Raw genomic sequence first — 14,445 nt, 5'->3', positions numbered from 1 at the left:
GCATATGAAAGAGTGGAGCATGCAGCCCTAAGATCAAAGAAAAACAGGAATCATCTCCTTATCAAAATACTTACAAGCACAAACACACTTAAATGTAATCAAATGTTTATTTGAATGTCTTAATCTCTATCAAAGGGAAAAAAAATGGCCTCCTTAGGGCAGGGCTTTTCATAATATCCATGAAATGACCTTGTGAGATACAGCCAGACAGGCTGGTGTTAGTGATCAGATTTATGAAAATGGTTTTTAAAGCCTGAGTTTTCCCCATTTGTGTCAGACACAAAGCACTGCAGTGTTTTAGTCTTTGACAGACAACAGTCTGCACTTAAAAATCCTCAGTGTTAATCTCTTCAACTGAATGTTGCCTCTCTGGTGTATTGAACAACAAAGCTCTGCTTAAGTTATAAATGACACTGGGGCATTAATGGGAAATGTCTTTAAAGCTAAGAACATGTGCACTATCTGCAGGATAAATGCATCCTTTCTAATCTGGAGAGTGTTTTCATTTCTGTGCAGAGGGCTCCACAGACATCATGCTAAACGGGAAGCGAGTTGAACTTTTACATTGCCATTCAAATCAGCCTCATAGTATAGATCATTGCTTTAGGCAGACGCCTGCTGCAAGTGTCAGACCTTGATGTTCTGTAACCTTCTGTGAAGCACTTCCCATACTCTATGTTCTTCTTTCTCGGTGAGCTCTTTCACAGCTTTCTGGCTTATCAGGCACGTACACACACACTCAAAGAAATCTTAAAAGAGCAACTGCAGCCAAAGACGGACTTTTTGCTTCCCCCCACTTTTCCATTGAAGATCGATTCACATGGATAGCATAGGCAGGGGATGTGCTTTGAAAAGCGACTTCTAAAAATAGATCCCCATGGAGCATATGCCAACGTAAGTCTTGACTCAGAGCAGTGACTTTTTTCTTAACTATCTCATTGTGTCGCTCTTCCCCCTGTGTCTGTACATCGTTTTCCCTGCTCTCCTCTGCCCTCTCTTTCCCCTCCGTTGCATCTCCTCTTCAGTCTCTAACAGGTGACAGCAGTATGTAGCTTGGTGTTGTCAGACTGGTTCCTTCTGTTCCCTAACAGGCTGTTAAGACTGACACTTCAGTATATTGGACTCCAGCAGCTTCAGTATGCTGTTCCCCCTTTGTCCTGTTTGTCTTTTCCTCAGAGTGACTTACGTATGTACAAGGTCTGGGGTTTGAATCAGGTTAATGACCTTTACCCAGTGCTTCCCTCTCCAATTCTCCACCGACTGCTTTTATTCAGTGTATCTCTGTACTGCTGACGTTATTATCCAAGCAAACTCACAAAGACAAAGGGTGTCGTTAGCTTGCAAATAAAGCATTTCTGCAGGGCCCATTATTGGGACAACTGATCTTCCGATTGCAGGACAATCTCAGCTTGGCCACTTTTAAGTACACCTACTACCCAGCTTGCAGTGTGGTAGGAATAAAGATAAAACTAATATTCTATTTAGAAAAATGACTGACTCTTATTACGTACACTCTAAAATCCTGCTATTTCACTGAATTTTCATTTCCTGGCTGAGGTGTTTGATGACATTAAGAGGATAAACCCAGGGTTGCCACTCAGACAGTGACCTAAAAAGCCCTCCAAAAAGCCACTCATGCCACCTTATTGAGATTTAATTGCCATCATGGCCTTTTTCACTCACAAGACATTTTACAAAATAATTTTGTTTACAGACATTCGCTTCTTCCGGCCTCTAATCATATGATTTTGCCTCCACATAACTGCTCAGATAAAGGCTGCAGGGAGTGACCGTTTTCATTATGCACACAGAATAGGCAGATGGAGAAAGACTTGAATGGTAGAAAGCATAACCGTAGTCTTTACTGTCATTAGATTTCCCATGTTGCTGTGTTGCAGCAGAGCTCTGCCTATCCGCATGCTCCCTTTAAAATCCCATGTGGTGCTCTGGCTGTGCACAAGCAGGAGGCTGAGCCCAGATTATCTCATTTTCCCATATGCACTCTATAGTGCATCCACATGGAAATATATGTAAATATACAGCAGTCTGTGGAAACCTGTGTGTGTTTGCAGCTTTGTCTTCTCGTTTGGAGAATATTGTTGACCTATATCTGATATCATTCTGAACCCACCTCCATACTAAAATGACTCGCATGTGTAGCTGAACATCAACAAATGATGCGGCCAGCTGTGTTCGCCACCAAGCCGTGGTCCATGTCCTGCCCTAACTGTTACACATGCTGGATTACTGTATGAATGTTCTGGCATTGTTGGGAATTGAGTCACCTTCCTAAATGGTAATTATATTGTACACGTTGACATTATAGAACAACAGAAATTGGTGCATCTGTCAGCTTAGACTGCAGCCACACAGAGACATAAAACATGTATCAGATTTTAAGTCATGAAAGCCAAAATACCAAATTTCTTGAAAGGAAATGAATCAGCATTAATCTCTCTGAACCCTGAATCTTTTAAATGCACAAATGACAAGTCATGACAAGTCATTTTGATTTGATAGTGAACATCCTGTATAATACAAGATGTTCATTCTGCAGAGCGAGTCCTATTCTGGGCCTAACTATCTCATCTCAAAGGCTTGACCAAGAGGAGGATGGGATCCTCAAAGGCTGCTCTGAAGTATGACGATAATCATAGATGATCATAGTACAGTAGAATGATAAAAGCAGTTTTAATACTCATATTACTGATCTACAGTGGAGAACATGCAATCTGTCTATTGCTGCTTCAGGATGCACTGATAGCAGTATATCAGGTGTCAGATGTTAGGTTGATAACGTCAAAGAAGGTATGGTATTGAAGACTTTCTATTTCAGAAATCTTTGTGTCTCGTCCGCATAGAGAATATTAGATGTCTCTAATGGAAAAAAATGGATTATTTAGTTTATTCATTTTTGTTTTTAAATCTACATATAGGTCAAGGTTCGCATTCAAAAACAGAAAAAACAGACTGTACAAATCGATTCAACAGATAGATTGGACAAGAAATCTGCCCTACTAGGTAAGCACGAATGCCAGGAAACCAGTTTTCTGAGCTCATGTCAGTGTCCACAGACCACCGGCCCTTTGGCAAATTGTAAGCGTCAATGTGCAGTCGAGCTACCTTTAATTTAAGCACATAATCTTTTGTTTTCACACTTTCCCCATCTAAAGGTAGCCATTTCACTCGATGTTTTGCCATTCAGTGGAACAGGGAGCAAATCTGAAGGGAATGTGAATGTGTACCTCTAGCATTTATACACTGCCAATAATGGCAGTGTATAAATGGCATTAAATAAGTCTGACAGTCTTTCTCCTAAAAATCAGGACTGCTGCTTTAGGAAGCCAAACACCATGTGAGTAGGCTGTAATTCATTTTTGTCCCTCCATCCATGCTCTGCCCGAGAGCACTTTGTTCCAATATAACTCATTTCCAGTCTTCCATACTGTGCCACAGGTTCTCCCAGCAGCACATTCATCTGTAACACCCTGGATAGTGAAGGTCTGAAGTGAGAGAGCTGGGTGATAAAAAGGAAGAAAGAGAAACAGAGACAGAGACAGAGAGAGAAAGTTCGACAGCTTTAGGTCTTGAAAGAAAGAGCTTGTAGGAGGAAGAGATAGCAGAGTAAATGACCTAAATTTAGACTTTTTAATGGCGCAGGTAAGTGAAGTGAATGAAGCAGAATACCCTGCAGTGAACCTGCAGTATCTGTCCAGCTTAAATGCTGCGGTATATCAGAAACACAATCAGAAGAGGGCAAATGTAGTTGTTTTGGAACACACGGCAGCATGTTAATTGGGTCTGTTCTTTTAATGTCTCCCTGCTCTGCACAGGAGAGCCTGTTCATATGGTCATACACTGTTCACCGTCTAAATGAGCAGCATGTAATTTGTATTCAAATAGTGGCTATTTTGCAAGTATTTAATTGCTTGAAGTGGACATTTCCTGCTGAGGTGTTCAGCACAAACACACAAATGTATAACAAAAACAGAGGGAGGAGGCAGAAATATGAGGAAGACTGCAAAATGACTGAAGCAGGAAAGGGAAAGTAAAAAAGAGTAGAGAGAAAAAGAGTATGTGGAGACAAATACACCTCTAATCACCTTTTTATGCAAGACGGTCTCTTTTTATGTTCCTTTTCCTGCCATTGCGAATGTCAATCACCAAAGGCCACGCAGGTGTTCAGCATTCCAGCTGCTTTCTGGAAAGGTCAAGTATAAAACCACTGCTGGGAGAGAGTTGCTTACTTTGCCTTCTGCCAACCAGACGCTGGTTTAAATCATGTCAACATTAATACAGCGGTGCCCTGAAAAGCTCGTACTGTGGGCTTTTTAGCAGTTGACCCACGACCTCATCCTTTGGCCTTCAGCCTGTTTTGCCAAGACTGAATATATATATATAAGTATATATATATCTATATATATATAGATATATATATTGTGCTGTGGTGTAGCAACCCAATAGGGAAAATCTTTCCCATGGTAACTTAAATCTGTATGATCAATAAGCACACACTAGGAAGCGAACATCCAAGTGTCATGCTGCCGATGTCTGTCATAAAAGTACACATTTTTGGTCTCTGTTTCTTCATGAAAAATGAAAAAATTCTAGTTGCAACATGTATAGAAAATAAATCATCCCTTTTCCACTTTTCCCTCTTGCACAAATCTGCTCTGATGTGTACAAATACAAATCCACAGAAGCGGCAAGAGAAGTGGATGAAAGGCCATTAATTCTTGTTTGGAGTTAGATTTTCTCCTAGTCCTCATAACAGAAATTAATCAATATTAATATCCCTTCCCTGGTGTGTGTTTGTCTTTGAATGGGCCTGTCTCCAGCAGAGGACACATTTGGGTTGCAGTTTACATATTTGTGTAACAGATCAGTGACAGTAAGGGAAAATGGTTAAGGGAAAGTTTCTTTCCGAACCACACTTTGTACAATGCTGTCATTGAACAAGACAACGAATCTACTGTGAACTTTGACTTCGTTGTAGAAGATGAAGATACGTTTCCTTCAGGATTCCATAAATCCATAAAGTATCAACAAATACAAAGCTGACTACAATACTTAGATGTCGCACTTGTCTCAGCCACTATTCCCACTGAACCCATAAATGAGAGTGTGGCAGCAGTACAATCTATCTATATCTCAAATGACAGATCATAAATGTTGGCTCAGTTGTGTCACTGGCAAAACCAATCTGAACATGACAGAGTGAAGAATTCCTGCAGGGATGACTGAGGGTTCTGAAGGAACAGTAATACATCATCTGCATAAAAACTAATTTTCTTCTGTCTGCTGTATGTTTGCATTCTATTAATTTTTTGATGGATTGAAGCTAATAGATACATTGTTGATAGCTGATTGTTTTACTTTAATAATTTGATCATTCTTAAAGATTTTTCATGTGTGCAGAAAAGGTTAATTCCTGGTACACCAAGATAGAGCTGCAAAAAAGAACTCCTCAAGCAACTCACTCATTAAGACCTCACAACTCGAGGGGTATAATTTCCCAAACATCAGGCTCTTTGATTTAACCTGGAACACAGAACATCTAATGTTTGGTTTTATTTTCTTTTATTAACAAGAACAGTCACTCTACAAGTCATTAGAAGAGACTAGAGTCTATTTGATGTTCCGTTAAAGTCAGCCCTCCCTCGTCTTTTTTCTCCCTTTGCTTTCCAGCAGCCTCAACAGAAGCTGAACCAATTCATTAGAAGGCTCAGAAAGTCAATTATGGTAATGGTTCTCTTTGTCAAGGGAGGTGGAAACTCATCAAAACCAGATACGTTTATTGCACTTCTTCTACATATCCTTCTATGTATTTTATTTAGACCTCATTGCAAATCAATCTTTTGAAGTAAAGAGGGCAAAGGGTCTGGAGAGACTAGTAGAGGATGAGAAGGGAGTGTTAGGTCCAAAAGAATCCACACAGTGATGAAAAGACAAAGTGATGATAGAGGAAGGATAGACCCAGTGTCAGGAGACCATCCACAGGAATCCCGCTTACTTATTCATGCAGCAGCCAAACATCAGGGAATCTCCCACCCTCATTATGAAATGTGTATTTGCAAAAGCTCACACCGCAGTGCAGTTCTTGCTTGAAAGCCTCTGCTTATCCACTCCACTCTCCTCCCTTCTCGCTCTCTTTTTTAGATCAGATCACTCTAGGGAAGCAATGTCATGCTTCATTCATCATGATGCCTCTCCCACTGTCCTAAATCCCTCTCTCTCCGTTTTCTCTGAAAGGCTTGGCTAATTTCAACAAGTTTGTGTAGCTGGCATCAAAGGAAGCAGATGTCTAAGCTCAAGTTTGCATTTGCTTATCACAGCTTGAATGGCAGGCAGAGAAGAATGAAAGCAGTGCAATGAACAGCCAAATGTAATGCCGAAACATGTATGCATGCACATTAAACTAATATTTTTGGTGGCATTTATTCTGCAGTTGAAGTGCAGACTGTATGTACTGTACTATAAATTTATTTAGTTAAACTCTTTTGAAACTCCTCCACCAAAAGGTGATTGTGCAATACTTGCTTAGCATGTGTAGCTAAACACCACAGTCCTGTCTGTCTTTGGTTTTCTCCACATCCCGATGACATTGCATGCTGTGTATTGAGAGCAATATGTTATCATTTCCGGCTAACTAGCTCTCTACCTACAATAGTAACTTGACCAGAAGAGTACGTCATTATCTAACCACATTTTGTGGGGTTACTTGTTATGTTTTAAAGAGACTGTTTTACTGATAGCACATTCGTTGTATTGTATTTTCCCACTCTGTGGACACTTTCTTCCCCATCTACTGGTCCTCTTTGCTAGTGAATCAAAAAGTTAATTTCCAATCAGCCTGCTCATTATTGAATTTGAGTAAGTTTGCACTGTAGCAGCCCCTGCCAAACTCATTACCCAGGGTCACATTATGTTTGTCAGACATTTAGTCATCATGCTGAAAGCCTTTTCTCTTGAAGTGTTAACACAAAAAACACATTGTTTGAGAATACAAATAAATATAACTAACTTCATACCGCTATACACAAACAATGGGTTTTTTTCATGTTTTACACACAGATTAGTGACTGGTGAGACTCAGTCCTCTAGGGTTTAGTTGGTGTAGTCATCAAGTCATTTAGGACTTCTTTTCACAATTCATGTTGTAAAATGAGTCAGCTGGAAACATTTAAAGGACTGTTCAGCATGTTCAAACAATTCATGGAGCAAATGTTTGGCTAGCTGTGATTTCCAAAGTCTGCACAGTTACATCCTAAAAATTAAGAAATCAAACGTCCATTGTTTCAACAATTGCACGTTTTCCACAGCACAGTTGAAAATGTCCCACATTAACACTGAAAAGTGGGTACAAACTGTGCTATAATGAAGGTTTAGTGGCAGTGAAGTGTGAGGGGGATGGGCTGTAGCAAACACTCAATTATTTTTAATCCTCATTTTGAGAGTGTGGCGGTACATACCACTCAAGCATACGGCTTAATTTGAAAGTGAATTAAGATTCCCCTCAGTTAACAATATCACCTTGCAGCCCACTTCTGTTCTTCAACATACCTTTTCAGTTCAAACGTCCGTCCCTGTGGCTCCAGCTCATTTCACAGTTCATGTGGAACCTATTTGTATTTCTGCCTCGTATGATCGAGTCTGCACAGCTTTTTCAGATTCATTTCTGTACCTTCTTCCTCTGGCCCAGGGAAGAGATAAAAAAAATCGCCAGGCCTCTTCGCTGGAGCGCGGCAGCCACCATTAGAGAGACTAGGCTGACCCGTGGCATGAAATTAAGGAGGCGAGGCCCATTGAGCAGCCGAGCTGATAGAGGCAGAGGATAATAAATCCACTGAGAAAGAGGAAGACAGGGAAGAGTGTAGGGAGGTTAAGAGGGAGGGGTGGAGGGTGGTGTGGTGGTACATGCAGCCTCAGGGGCACTCAGGGTCCCTTTATTAGCAGGGCTATTTTCACCTTCTCCATCAACAACCTGTCTCTTCATTGGGCAGAAGCATCAGCATGCACACACACACACACACACACAGTAAAACACACACGTCATGTGCTGTGTGTTCCCTTTCATTTACTCCCTGCTCTTTTATAATGAGGGAGCTGGAGTCAATGACATGTACAGCATGTAGACCATTATTTTTAATTTATTATTTCAGTTTTGTTGGACATGCAGAAAATATTTCAAAATGTTAGGTGGTCCTGTGCACCTCCACAAAAACTTTCTTGGCACATGATACAAAGATAAAAAGAAGAGGTACAGAGGAGTTAACTATGACCAGGCTTTAGTGACACATCACAAGGCAAATACTGTAATCATGTGAGGACGATGAACAAATGTAACCAACAGCATCATATACACCTGATTATTATACTCAAGTGTAGAACAGTCAGTAACTCAAAAAATCAAAATATGGTATCAGAGCCCATGCAATATGTCAATGAATACACTAATAAAGGAGTTATTAATGTCAACTGGGTGTGGCTTTCAGTATTTATTGCATGTACAAGATGACCACTCATAAAGAAAATATGTGGTAAATAGTGATGAATAGTGTGCTTGTGTTCTTTTCTCCTTGAACAGTAAATCTGTCTTTGTGTGTTGTGTGTATTTATCTTCACCAATATGTGTGTGTGTGTGTGTGTGTGTGTGTGTGTGTGTATGTGTATGTGTATGACAGTAGTGCGAAAAAGCAAAAGAGAAACAGGAGGGGCTGCAAGATTAGACACAAATTTGGCAGAGTTTCCTGCATTCCCGCACAACACTGGAGCACATTTCTGAGGGCTTTTCATAACCCTCTCCGTTATGAATTACTGCTTATGTAATTGGTTGGCATTCAAGTGCCACGAGATGAGGAAAAGCCTGGAAAATGATTTGACGTCACATCTGAAAACCTGGGCCTTCACTGCGGCCAGACACATAACAATACACAGCTAATAGCACTGTGAACAAATACTTCATATCTCTGCACAGAGAGAAAGTGGCACCACTGATTCACTTAAAAAGGTCAATTAGTACGAAAAAGACACAATAACACACAACTACAGTCCTGTCTGACTGAGATTTTTATCGGATTTGATCGTGAAGAAAGGCCTCATTCCGTCTTTAAATAATTGAAAAAGTCTGTAAAGTCTGGTAATCTACACTTTGAATAATTAGACAGTCAGTTTAAGCAGATTTTGTTGCTCTTGGCTTTAAGTCAAACTGTAATCCTGCAATAATTATAATCAAATCTTGATTCTTGCCAGTTTCTATACCATCTGTTTCATGTTTTATCGTGTTTTCTGTTCACTCCCCCCTCCCCTCACTTTCCTTCCTTTCTTCTCTGCAGGATTTTAAGAACACAGTCACTGGAGTGGTATTATAACAACGTGAAAAGTCGCTTCAAGAGGTTCGGCAGCGCCAAAGTTTTGAAGACTCTGTACAGGAAGCACATCATAGAGAGAGGAGCGCTCTCTGATCTCCCAGGTAACTTCATCTTCTTGAATTTTGTAAATCAGCCATGCATGGTCTTTGAAATGTTGCCATTGTTTTGCTTGTTTTATTTTTATCTTCTAATCGTCTTGATTGCAGAGCAGCCTTCTGTCTCTGAACAGCAGTGTGTCATGTTTAAAGCGCTTGGCCAGAGACGTAAAGTTACCTCCTCAACTCGAGAGTAAACACAGACAAGCTCACTTGATTGCTCATTAGTGTGCTTTGTTAAATGACATCTCACTTTGTTTCACACATTTTGTTGTCGCTGACTGATTCATTTAATTCCATTCCTACTAGACAAAGTACACATCTTTAAGTTCATCTTAAAGATCCCATCATTGTTTTTTGGATTTCTTCCATGGCTGCAGTTTTGACTCTTTGTTGCTGTCACACCTGTGAATGTGATGTTAGCTTGTCTGCGTGTGACTAATTCAGTGTTAGTGTGTCAGTGGTGATGGTGACAGCCTGCAGGTGAGCTGTCCCAGCAGGATTCGTCCTCTTAATCCCTGCAGTGGCTCAGGCCACTCTGCGTCCTCAGTGAATCGCGCCTGTGCAGGACAGCAGCAGGGCAGCCATTATCCAGCCTCACCCCACCCCGCCCCGATCCAGATCACATTGCTTTGACCCGGCTGGAACATGATCAGTCTGCCTCTGTGGCTGGTTACAAGGCATTATTTCCAACCCTGGTACATGGGATTAAGTGGATGCAGAGGGCACAGGGGGGATCAGGTCAAACCTGAGGCTGGACTGGAAGAGCTTGGCATGCGAGGATGCTTGAAAATACGTTGTGGAGTTTATTTATGTATTTTTTAATCTGTAAGTGAGTTTCAGGTGATTACACACTAATGAAAGCATAAATATGAATATTATTTAATCCAGCACATTGGACCTTTAATATCGTTATTGTTACTATATAATCCACACAGACGATTAATACAGTGACACAATAACTAGCTGGCCATGATAGCAAAATTATGTGTGTTAGTACTGCTGGATTATTGTTATTGCATTTTTCTTTTTGTAGACAGCATGTCTAGCCATCCGTAAAGTTGACACAGAGAGGCTAAAATAGCTAGATTTGGCTCACTGGCAATCTAAAAATATGTTGGACAGAAAGGAGCTTATAAGTATTTAGCCTAATAACACGACATGTCAGTTCAGTTTAGATCTTTATTGTCCTGCAAGTATTTTTACAGCATAAGCCGGAAAAAATAACGCATGAATACAATAAAAACACAAAGAGGGCTCAAGATATTAAAAGTGCTGCTCCTCAAACAATACAGAAAACAGTAAAAGGTTAGTATGATTTAAGAAGGAAAAAGTACTAAGAGTTTGGATAACATAAAGAGCCAAGCACTGAAGTGGTATTAATGCTTTTACACAGTAACTACACTGTATACTTCAGTCATGTTCTGCTGTGTGAGAAAGCCAAAAAATGAAATGATGAAATTCAGTAATAGATACATTTTCAGCTAATAGACATTTTTGACATTTTACAGTTCATTTACTTCATTTTACTAAAATGATCATAAGGTGGAAGCTTTACCAGGACAATCCTGATTTTTTTTTGGAGTATGAGTAGAAGATGATTTTCCCGTAAACCTCCAGCCTTTTGATTTCATCTCCATTTCTCTCCCCCAAATCATCATCCTACCTCCACTCGTACAAAATCTCCTCTCCCCTCCTCTCCTCTCCTCTCCTCTCCTCTCCTCTCCTCTCCTCTCTCCTCTCTCATCTCCTCTCTTCCTTCTCCTCTGTCCTCTCTCATCTCCTCTCTCCCCTCTCTCCTCTCCTCTCTCCTCTCCTCTCTCCTCTCCTCTCCTCTGCTCTCTCCTCTCTCCTCTCCTGCCCCCTCTCTCCTCTCTTCTCTCTCCTCTCCTCTCTCCTCTCTCCTCTCCTGCCCCCTCTCTCCTCTCTTCTCTCTCCTCTCCTCTCTCCTCTCTTCTCTCCTCTCCTCTCTCCTCTCTCCTCTCTCCTCTCCTCCCTTGCATCATCTGGGGTGGAGATGGAAGGATTATGTGATTCGGCTGCTGGTCTCTCAGCTCACATGAGCCCAAGAGATTATAACGCTTCCAATTCTCAAATACTCGTATCAACACTCCCACTAACTGGCCGACTGACTTTCCATACGATTATAGATGTACTGTGATGTGTGTGCAAGTGTAGGGCCTGTGTGTTGATGGTGTGTACTCAGTCAGATATTGTTGCCTCGAGCAGGAGAACCTTTGAATTATTAGCTCAAAAAGCTTTCTTCCCCATTTTCGGTGTTCATGTGTGTGTTTCCGTGAAAATATCCTGTTTTTCTCATTTTTTCCTCAACATATCTTACTGAATTAAAAGGGGTTGTGATTAACATCTCCAAAAACGAGAATCATGACTAGACTTAATTTTAATTTATTTGAAAGAAAATGCATTATAAAACCTCTTTTGCAGCAAATAATGGGATATGTCAAGTGTTTTAACAAGTCTGTAGCAGAACAGATTATCATGATATACAACAGGACATCTGTGCTTTCACATAGACTATAATGAGACTAGAGAATAATAGACTACAATGACATTTTTGATCAGCAAGCAAATCAGCATTAAATTAAATTAGATAAAGATGTTGCACATTATCAAACTGATGTTACACCATCTTGCTCAGTCTCCTTTGCTCCAAGAAAAAGAGCTTTTGTTATGTAGCCTAGAGACTCAGTGCAGGAAGGAAGGAATGAACGAACAAGAGAAGGAATGTAAAAGGTTGTCATAAACTCTCTCCCAACCGTATGTGAAGCAGACGCTGCCTCTGTTTGTCTGCTAGCAAAGAATTTTTCATTTTTTTCAATTATCACCGAGGGGCCAGTGTTACAATGTTGATAAAATGCAGTTCTATACGAGTGTGAAACGGCAGCTGAACGTGACAGTCGACGAGAGAGCTGTGACTGTTTTACATCTGTCATGTCTCCAGAGAGAACGCGTGACCTTCAAACCAGCAGGAGGAGAACGGAGAGCAAGCAATTCGTACTTCTGTGTCCATCATCTCCGGTGGAAGGGGAATTAAGCCCCTGCGTGATCTGTAACAAAAACCGTCTTCTGTGTACGTATGTGTGCGTGAGTGTGATGCTCTGCTTGAGAGATGTTTTAACATTGAACGTTGATGACATGTTGGTCACCATGTGCTGTAAAGAGGAACAAATAACTTGTCAGAGAGGAAAGAAAGACTTCAGTGGGATTGTCCATCTTTAATGCTTTGTGCTTGTGCAGATAAATTACCTTTTCTTTCCCCTTAACTGATCCAAGTATCTCATTAAGTGCATCTCAAACGAGAAGCACTCGTGCAAGTATACCTATAAAATTAGCAATTAAAGGCTTGATGCCAGTACAGCAAGACATCTAGCAAATAAGTGTCAGCCTGTGGTGCACAAGAGACAACTTGTCAACAAAGTGAAATTAGAACAAGTAAAATGAGATGGACTGTCTTATTTTCAAATGACATGAACTGACAGAATAACAATATTATTACAAGTATATGAGTTGGTCAATAGGCTCAGAACAGAAGAGTGAAAAAATCAACATGTAAGATTATTATCTCAAAATACATTTGCTTTCATGGCAAGAATTACATCAACACTCCTCTAATGTCCTGTAGGTTGTATATGAAGCTACAGCCAGCAGCAGGTTAGCCTAGCTCAGCCTAAAGGCTAAAAGCAAGAGCACAGCTTCTCTATTTCTGTCTAAAGATAACAAAAGTCGCCTCCCAGCACATCTGAAGCTCACATTATATCTTGTTTGTTCAATATGTACAAAAACCAAACTGTAAAAGCAACACATTGCAGTCTTACAGGGACCTATACAAACTCACGGTGACCGCAAGACTCAGACAGGAAGTTCCTCCATCTGGCTCATAAAAACCTGTAAAACTGCAAGTTGTAGTTTTTACACTTTGGTATCAAACCAGATATAATGGATTCATTGTTGAACTCAAAGCGGGTTACCTTTGGACAGAGCCAGACTAGCTGTTTCCCCGTTTCCAGTGTTTGTGTTAAGCTTCGAGTTAACTGTACAGATAATAAGAGTGGCCTTCTCTTCTAACGCTCAGGAACCGTACTTTAAAGAGTGTGCGTTCACAATCCTCTAAAAGATTTATTTTATGTACAACTACTTTGCAACAGCAAATACGTTTATAATGGAAACATAATCACAGCTGGATTATATGGAGAGACAGCGTTTACTTGACTGAATGAAACATTGCGTTTAAGTGTCACAGCGCAGTCACAAGGAGCTGGTTGGGGTGGATGGTGGGTTTTGTTTAGGCAACAAAACCACTTTGGTTAAGGTTAGGAAAACATCTGTTTTCAGCTATTTTTCTCTGGTTTTCAAAAACCGGCCGAGTTTATTTAAGGATGTGTGCAGACGTTTTTGATGTGTCCTTGCTTTTTCATATATTTTATCTCTTGCACTTCATTCCTGTGCTGTGCTGCGGCTCTGTGTGTCTATAAAATATATCCAAGGGGTATTGTGTTGGTTTCCACCGTGATAAATCAGCATAAGCACTCTGGCTAATACTTGTAATTTTTGTAACGGCTCAGCGTTTAATATCTCCATCACAGAGCAATTTGTACATCACTCTGTACCATTCTAATCTGGTTTTATGGTGTAGCATCCTAAAATTTGCCATGAAATGCAATGTGATGAGTCTGTTATAAAGTATCAACAGCAGGAATGATGATTTTTCTCTCTTTTTTATTTATTTATTTATTTTTAACTTGAATCTCATTCATTTCAAACGGGGGATTACTGTTGTCCCACTTTTCATCTGCGTTTTCTGTTTGCTGTCACGTCCCTCCAAACAGCTGTGGCAGGCTTCACACCTATCCACTAAGATGAAGTCGGCTCGACAAATGTTCACAAACATAACCTTCAAACATGCTAGTAAGAAATCTGAGCGAGAGTGAGGAGAAGCAGGGGAAAAGCAGTGGAGTGTT

General features: G+C 40.5%; 1 protein-coding gene across 6 annotated transcripts in view; it reads left to right on the top strand.

The window, feature by feature from the left end:
* Positions 1-14,445, top strand: part of myripb (myosin VIIA and Rab interacting protein b) — a 120,988-nt gene that overhangs the window by 85,773 nt on the left and 20,770 nt on the right. For all 6 annotated transcript variants that reach the window (XM_046371014.1, XM_046371015.1, XM_046371016.1 and 3 more), the window contains one exon: positions 9,336-9,472. In XM_046371014.1, the coding sequence (XP_046226970.1) occupies positions 9,336-9,472 (137 nt within the window). The remainder of the gene's footprint in view (positions 1-9,335; positions 9,473-14,445) is intronic.

Source organism: Scatophagus argus, chromosome 18 (assembly GCF_020382885.2).
Source record: "Scatophagus argus isolate fScaArg1 chromosome 18, fScaArg1.pri, whole genome shotgun sequence".
NCBI classification, from domain to species: domain Eukaryota; kingdom Metazoa; phylum Chordata; class Actinopteri; family Scatophagidae; genus Scatophagus; species Scatophagus argus.
This window is presented reverse-complemented; position numbering and strand designations above follow the sequence as displayed.